Raw genomic sequence first — 7,270 nt, forward strand, 5'->3', positions numbered from 1 at the left:
CTCCTTCTCCCTCGCCTAACCTGCCTTGTCTCCTCACGCTGTCTTCTCGTATCAGCCTTTTGGAGTTGCAGTTGCTCCTCCTCCTCCTCCTAGAGTTGTAGGCGATCGCGCGCCTCCTTCACCTTCCTTGGAGACCAGAATACAGCTCCACCATGATACTCCTCAGCCTCCTGTAGGGGTAGAGGCTTACCTCGTTTCCTACGTGTTCTCTCATTAACTAGAGCCTCTCTCAGCTTCCTTACTTCATCCTTAAAGAGACTGTTTTGAACCGAACTCGAGTGAAGGACCTAGCTAAGCTTTTTAGCCTGCCTATCGCCCTAATTAGCGACTACCTAACGCAGCAGACGCTCCATCTTCCTCCAATCAGAGGCACTAAGAGCTAAGGAGTCACTATCCGTCGCAGGATCAGGTATAGTAAAGCGCTAAAGGATAACTTCTAGGTTAAGAGGCGAGATCCCTGTAGCCTTAAAGGCGTTTAGGATCGTCGTTTCCTTAAAGGAGGCCTACCAGGCAGCCTAGAAGAGAGGTAAGAAATCCCTCTTACTCATTAAAGTAAGGCCTTAGCTCCTATCCATAAAGGCAGAAACTTCGTTTAAGTACGCTGTTGAGAGAGGCTTAAACATGCTAACGTTAAGAGGCTGCAGCGTGTGGGTTAAGTGAGGAGGATATACTGCGAGGAGGATCTTATGCTTATCACAATACTTAATAAAATCCATTATAACGTGAGATCCATGGCCGTCAAGGACGAGTAATCAATAGGAGGATTGAGCCTTCGCCTTCGTACTACGATCAAACACCTGCTGCAGCCACGCGAGGCCTATCTCATTGTTCGTCCATCCAGAAGGTGATGAAGATATTCGAATTTGGTGGATGTCTGGATCAAGGGCCTGCAGCCAGGTGTCCTGTATCGATCCTGAGGCTGATTGATATATGAGGGCAGGCTCAAGGCAAGATCCATCTGCGCAGATACAGGCTAACAGCGTTATCTACTGGCGTGAGCCATCCTGTATCGTAGTCCTCCTCCTTATGCCCTCGTACGAGGCCTTACTAAAGATCCTCCTTGAACGACTTACAATACTAAGCATGAAGCCCTTCTTATCTATATTGTAGATATGACGCGCCTTAACGTGATATTAATTAATTTTATCGCGTAGGAGGCTAAAGTAGAGGTTGTATTTGCTTCTTGAATCTGCTTTGTGGCGACAGTTATCAAGGCCTTTTGCCCACCTTGAGGTAAGTTAATCAGGATAGCGCTAGACGAAGCGACTAGCCCAGTGTACTCTAACCTCAGTCTTGGCGATCTGTGAGGCAAAATTGCGTATCATTGGCTGAGTAGGTGGTAAGCCTCTATTTGTTAGTCGATTAATATAGGCGATTAGGGCCTGCTCCTGCTGTAGGTGGAGGAGCTGCTGTTTTTGGCCACCTATCGCGCGTGAGGCGTGTAGGCCTTAGTGTCTTTAGGTAAGCGTAGATCGAACAACACCATATTTTTTTGCAATATCTGTATACGAAAAAGGCTCATCAGGTCCTAGAGCATTAATAGCTGCAAGCGCAGCCTCAATATTAGCCATAGTGGTGGGGATACGACGCGTTGAGGTTAAGGTGGTTGTAAGGCGCGCGCGCACTTTGTGGTCGCGCGCACTTTGTGGTGGGGCTAGTTAAGCACAGTCCTCACTATAATTCTACCTATAGCAACGAGCCACTGACATGTGCGATAGCATTGCCAGTGACTTGCCAGTCGGGATACAATTGCGTCGCTACTGTCAAGGCACAGCTTGCCTTTGCATGTTGCAACAATGTTGAGTGTCTAAACAACTGGGGCATATGTCGTCAGTACGGCGAAAAAGGCTGCGCGGGCTACGATTTTAACGACGGCGCCTGCTCATCCATCTATGGATCGATACTCCAATGGTTGGTATCCCTATCTTCTTCAAGTCTCTTACAGTTTCTGAAGTTGTCTCCAGTTCAGAAGAAGCGCCCTACTGCTTTCGCTATGCGCTTAGCTCTTCTCGTGGAGCGACAGATACCTACTACTCGTATGGGTGCGCAACGACCTCAGACGACATCCTTTTACTGGATTCAGCAACAAACGCAGAAGTAAAGACGAAACAGGCGGATCCCACACAGCAAGGTGGCGTCGCAAATCCATTATCATCCAGCCCTGTATCGATCCCAGGCGTGGGAACACCCAGCGATCCAACCATCGGGTCTTCTACTCCCTCACAAAGTAGCTCTAGTAAAAGCATCCTAAGTACCACGGCAATTGTCGTCATTGCCTTGGTGGGCGCTGTTATACTTATTGTCGGCCTAGTCGTCGGATGTTGCTGCTGGCGAAGAAAACGCAGACAGCACGCAAATCGCATCCGTCCGAACAATACATATGTGCCGCACTACGAACCTACCGTCACACAAGGGCCTGGGTCGACCTATGAACCTACTGTCATGCAGGGGCCTGGGCCGAGCAGGATACGCTTATGGAATAACAACACGCCTCTCGGTGCATCTCCTGATGTAGACCCGTCCGAAACTGGGAGCCAATGGGGTGGACCAAGCGCGTATACGGAGCGGAGGCCTATGAACACGGTTTATGAACACTAGCATGACACCCATTTCTTACACTCATGTAAACTATATTGCATCTTTGTTTTTTTTTTTCTCTATTATGCGGCATGGAGATTCCGAAGGAGATGGTAATGTAGCATGTTGAAAGCAAGTAGAATAGACATTCTATATATCAAATCTGCACCACTATCACGACGTTGCCAACCAAAGCCCCCTTGTAGCCTCGAGCCTCTTGATTTTATCGCCCTTGAAAGCCACAGTCCAATGCTTGCTTTTCTGGATCAAGCCAGGAAAGTCGCATTTGGCGCGATCGTCTCCCCCGCGCGACAGCCCCGTCTCGTTTACAAAGTTCCACTCGCGGCCACAGACCTGGCGGCACTGACATGGGACCCATTTTGAGAAGCGCTTGAGTATCTCGCGCTGGTTTTTGTCCACGTCCTTTCGTGAGAGCTCCAGAGTCGTCTCGATATGCAGCATGTAGAGCACTGCCATGACAAACGGCTTGCGGTGAATCGACTTGCTCACATGGCTCTTGTCGTGCAGAAGGCGGGACCAGGCCTCGCGGATGTGGTTGGGAGCAGGAGAAGGCCCGGGCCCGAATTGTTTGCTGAATGCTTCGACTATCGGCAAGAGATTAGACAGTGCAAGGGGGGAGACTGGGGGTGTGAGAACAAAGGGACGCTACGCACATGTCACTTTGCCATCTATGGGCTTGCAGTCTTTGAATATGTTTTCGTACACGTAGTACGAGTCTAGCGTGAGATGTTGCCAGTAGGACTCTGCGCCTGGCTTGATGTGCTTGGGGCTTTTGTACAGCGAGTAGAAGAGTTTTGTCTGGGCTGATTCGAGACGGACTCTCGACACTTCAGGTGGTGGTGTGTTTTCTGTTGTTTGGACAAGAAGTCAGCATTTGGGCTACATAAAACGTGTCAAAGTACAGATGTTGGAGTGTCTCTCAGGTGAAGTCTTCAACGGCCGCCAGGGTCAACGCACTCTGCTCATTGCCCGCGGCAGCTATCCAGCGCCTCGCCATCTTGACTGTCTCGGCATCGTTTCCGTACGCCTCCGTCCGCTCCGAAATGAGGCCTTTCTTGCTCGCTTCGTCCAGCAGCACCTCGGAGAGGTCCGGCGGGTTGAAGCGAAAGTAGCCATCGCGATCCGCCAAGTCCATGTGCATGTGGTAAAATGTGTTTGCCGTTCTTTGCGTCTCGGCCGCAATCTTGACAATACTGTTTGCCACTTCGAGAACACTTTCGCCGAATTCCTGCAGTGCAGGCTTTCCCGTTCCAATCGAGACTAGCACGCGGATCTGCTCATCAAATTGGCTTCCAGGCTGGCCGAGTTGCTCTTTTGCCTCGAGGTAGAGCTCCTGGATGGGATTGTTGGAGCCGAGACCTGCATCGACGAAGCAGCGCGGTTCCCCGGCGTGCTTGATCTTCATCGGGGCAAAGAAAGATGTCGCTGCCGAAGTGGCACGCGCAACTTCCCAGATGCGGACTTCGTTGTAGAAGTTGGAGTGCTCGCCGTCTTTCTTGTAATCGGTGAAGCGGATGGGTGTTGCACTTTCTGCTGTAAGTGCGATTACAATACTGCCGTCAGGTTAGCAGGCCAAAAGCATCAGTCATCGGAATGTGCATACGTTTTGCAGGCTGAGCTCTTGGCTCCACGGAATCGATCGTCAGATGTCCCTCCAACATTGGCAATGACCTGCTTGATGGCCTGCTCTAATTTATCTGTCTTGTATTGTGGCTGGACCTTGCCGTTGCGCACTTTGAACGGCAGTTTTTTCTTATCCTTTGGATCGAACACCACGTCCATCAGGCTGATATAGGCTTCGATACACTGGTCAACGGACATCTCGAGTCGCCCGAGCATAACGGCAATTATGCCTCCGGTACTAGTGCCACAGATCATGTCGAAATAGTCGCAAGGTTTAGGACTCCCGACGAAGGATAGAATTTTTCTCAGCATGTAGAGGGATGCCAGACCACGTACGCCTCCGCCATCCAGGCTGAGAAGTCGGAGACTGCCTGGCATCTTTACCAGAAAGCCGAGTGTTTGCGTTGTTGGTATTGTGATATGTATGTCTAGTATAGGAAACGGAAATATGGAAGATGGGACAAATATTGGAGTTGATCTAGCTGGCTGACCAAGGGGAGATGTTTTTTTTAGTTGTGAGCAACTTCTTCAGCCTTGTGTTGAGCGCGCGCCAGAGGCACGAGTTGGTGACTAGCCAGCATCTTATCAAACTGTAGCCTTGAATCTGGCCTGGCGCTCGCTACTCCGCTTCTAATCAGCTTTGGGAGATAGGGTTAGCTCCAAATCCCAAAGTGTGACGACTTGAGTACGAGTCTGCCTATGGCTGCTCGCTGAGCAAGGGGCAGTGCTATCTGTGGCTTGGCTTGGCAGCTGAACTGTTAGAAATCGAACCACTCCACAAGTTCAGCCTTGCCAGGGGCACAAACCCATACTGGATTTTCCATGCTTGACTGAATTATCGTTCCGTTATTGCAGCTTCAGCTGTTTGCTAAGATTAGTCACGTGTTGTAGTTTAGTCACGTGTTGTAGTTTAGTCACGTGTTTCACATAGGGACTTACAGTATGCACAAAACGAAATCGATCAAATCGAGGCGAATCGGCTCCGAGAGGCTCTGCTAAGACATTCGGAATCTCTTTCTTAAGCTAGTCGAGTCAGGCAGCCTCGTCACATAACGAACGTTAGAACGGTCAAAACGGCCAGAGGAGCCAGAATAGCAGCACGGCAGCTAAATCTGCACCCCCTTTTTGGCACAATCATAGGCTATAGGAATACTTATAGCACATCAAGGCTTCTGTGTAATGTTTCTGTCTAGCCTTCGAGCTTAGCCAATAGCCTCATCCTAACATTCTTCCCCAGCTCTTCCCGTGTCTCGCAGATTTCGATTCCATACCTCTCACATACCAGCTGAACATTTCCCCTTTTCCAAAATCCCTTTGGACAGCAGACTACTGCCTTTCCTGTGCCTGCATAGAGTCCCAATTCTAGTAATGTAATTGGCTGTAGCACTTCAGCCTCGCCTGCAAAGTAAAATGCGATCACATCTGCTACGCGCGCGTAATCCATCTCCCACTCGACCTGTTCTCTAAAAGGCTGAAAGGAGATATCCTCGACCCAGGTGTTGTCCCATTCATCCCGACGTGGGTCTAAGATAGCGACAGATAGGTCGGACAGGGAATTTATAAGGTCGCCTTGCCAGTTCTTGTTCTGGCCAGACATGGCTCCGTAGAGAATCACAGACGGTCTGTCTATATCTGGTTTGAAAGGAGGCTTATGAACAATGGCTCTGGCTGCTCTGGATTGAGACATTGTTTTTGGAAGTGTTTATGTTTATGGAGAGATGGGCGGCGCGAAAGCTGCTACTACCCCGCTGCGTTAGTCTAACCTGCATGGACGCGCAATGACCCAGGACGCGCAATGACCCACCCCACCAAACTCAACACCTACACAAAATACCTCATAACTCCACCAATATGGACCCAATTCAGGAAGCGATTGAAGAAATCGAATCGCGCGAACTAGGCGCATCTTTTAGCTATCGCCAAGTTGCAAAAAGGTTTAGCATTAGCTATCGTACGCTCGCTCGAAGACACTAAAGCAAAACTTAGCCTCGCGCGCTCACCCACCTCTCTATCCACCCACAACGCGAAAAGGAGCTTGTACAGTACATTGAATCCCTCACTAAGAGGCGTACACCACCTTCGCGTCCAATAATACGCCATCTTGCGTCATCCTTGCTTAGTAGAGACGTTTTAGAACGCTGGGTTTCTAGGTTCCTCTGCAGGAACTCCTCTTATCTCATCTCTCGCTGGCAGAGTCCTATGGACTAGAAGCGTTACAAGGCTGATTTAGCAACTAAGTATAGGTTGTACTTTAAGCTGTTACACAATAAGATGAAGGAGTACAATATACAGCCCTCTCACATCTTTAATATAGATAAAAAGGGCTTCTTACTTAGAATCCTTAGAAGGTCTAAAAGGATCTTTAGTAAGAGGCAATATAAAAGAGGAGGAGTTGTTTCAAGCCTACAAGATGGCTCTAGAGAGTGGATTACAGTCCTAGCCTGTATCTGCTTAGATGGTACACCTCTTTCTCCATCTCTCATCTTTCAGTCAGATGCTAGAGCTCTAAAATCAGCCTAGGTAGAGGCTATTAATCCAAATAAGCACTCAGTCTTTGTTACCTCATCGCCCTCTAGATAGACTAACAATAATATAGGCCTAGCTTGGCTTAAAGAGGTCTTTAAAAGAGAGACTGCACGCTACGCTCGAACTAGGTACTAGTTACTTATTATTAATGGCCACTTATCTTATGTAACCATGGATTTTCTAGATTATTGCAATAGCCATAGGATTCTAGTTGCTGTATATCCTCCTTATTCGACCTATAGGCTTCAGCCTCTTAACGTTAGGATGTTTAGTGTAACGATGTTACAACTTCGCCAAGTATTGAGCCAATCCCAGAGCCGGATCGGAGGAAGTACCTGCCGCCCTTCATCAGCCATTCGCCCGAGGTCGGATCCGAATTCGGACCCGACTAGGATAGGTATATATTGAGACACTCCCTGTAGCTAGCTCTGTAGACTTTTGATATCCTTTCGTACAAGGCCTATAGGTGGCTTGTTGAATCTAGGTTCTTTGTGATCCCAGCACTCCCATATGCCTCTGAGTG

At 48.9% G+C, this 7,270-nt stretch overlaps 4 protein-coding genes across 4 annotated transcripts; 2 read left to right on the forward strand and 2 right to left on the reverse strand.

Annotated features, from left to right (window-relative positions):
* Positions 1-1,908: 1,908 nt before the first annotated feature.
* Positions 1,909-2,598, forward strand: SETTUDRAFT_36434 (uncharacterized protein; the record flags this gene model as incomplete). The annotated part of the gene is made up of 1 exon (XM_008023114.1): positions 1,909-2,598. The coding sequence occupies one exon, from the start codon at positions 1,909-1,911 to the stop codon at positions 2,596-2,598; it is 690 nt and encodes a 229-aa protein (XP_008021305.1).
* A 101-nt stretch (positions 2,599-2,699) lies between these two features.
* On the reverse strand, positions 2,700-4,713 carry SETTUDRAFT_166817 (uncharacterized protein). The gene is made up of 4 exons (XM_008023440.1): positions 4,202-4,713; positions 3,556-4,151; positions 3,252-3,446; positions 2,700-3,182 (listed from the first exon to the last, which is right to left on the reverse strand). The coding sequence occupies exons 1-4, from the start codon at positions 4,597-4,599 to the stop codon at positions 2,752-2,754; spliced, it is 1,620 nt and encodes a 539-aa protein (XP_008021631.1). The 5' UTR covers positions 4,600-4,713; the 3' UTR covers positions 2,700-2,751.
* Positions 4,714-5,410: 697 nt separating this feature from the next.
* Positions 5,411-5,908, reverse strand: SETTUDRAFT_158426 (uncharacterized protein; the record flags this gene model as incomplete). Its single annotated transcript, XM_008023441.1, has 1 exon — positions 5,411-5,908. The coding sequence occupies one exon, from the start codon at positions 5,906-5,908 to the stop codon at positions 5,411-5,413; it is 498 nt and encodes a 165-aa protein (XP_008021632.1).
* A 164-nt stretch (positions 5,909-6,072) lies between these two features.
* Positions 6,073-6,804, forward strand: SETTUDRAFT_166819 (uncharacterized protein; the record flags this gene model as incomplete). Its single annotated transcript, XM_008023442.1, has 2 exons — positions 6,073-6,144; positions 6,430-6,804. 2 exons carry the CDS (start codon positions 6,073-6,075, stop codon positions 6,739-6,741), a joined length of 384 nt encoding a protein of 127 aa, XP_008021633.1. The 3' UTR covers positions 6,742-6,804.
* Between the last annotated feature and the right edge of the window lie 466 nt (positions 6,805-7,270).

This window comes from Exserohilum turcica (assembly GCF_000359705.1).
Source record: "Exserohilum turcica Et28A unplaced genomic scaffold SETTUscaffold_10, whole genome shotgun sequence".
Classification (NCBI taxonomy): Eukaryota; Fungi; Ascomycota; class Dothideomycetes; order Pleosporales; family Pleosporaceae; genus Exserohilum; species Exserohilum turcicum.

Excerpts from the sequence above, each read along its gene's own strand:
- SETTUDRAFT_166817 (XM_008023440.1), bottom strand. The coding sequence starts at position 4,599 with ATGCCAGGCAGTCTCCGACTTCTCAGCCTGGATGGCGGAGGCGTACGT. Across the intron at positions 4,152-4,201 it reads AAGAGCTCAGCCTGCAAAAC|TATTGTAATCGCACTTACAG; the intron begins GTATGCACATTC and ends ACCTGACGGCAG. Across the intron at positions 3,183-3,251 it reads CATAGATGGCAAAGTGACAT|TCGAAGCATTCAGCAAACAA; the intron begins GTGCGTAGCGTC and ends TCTTGCCGATAG.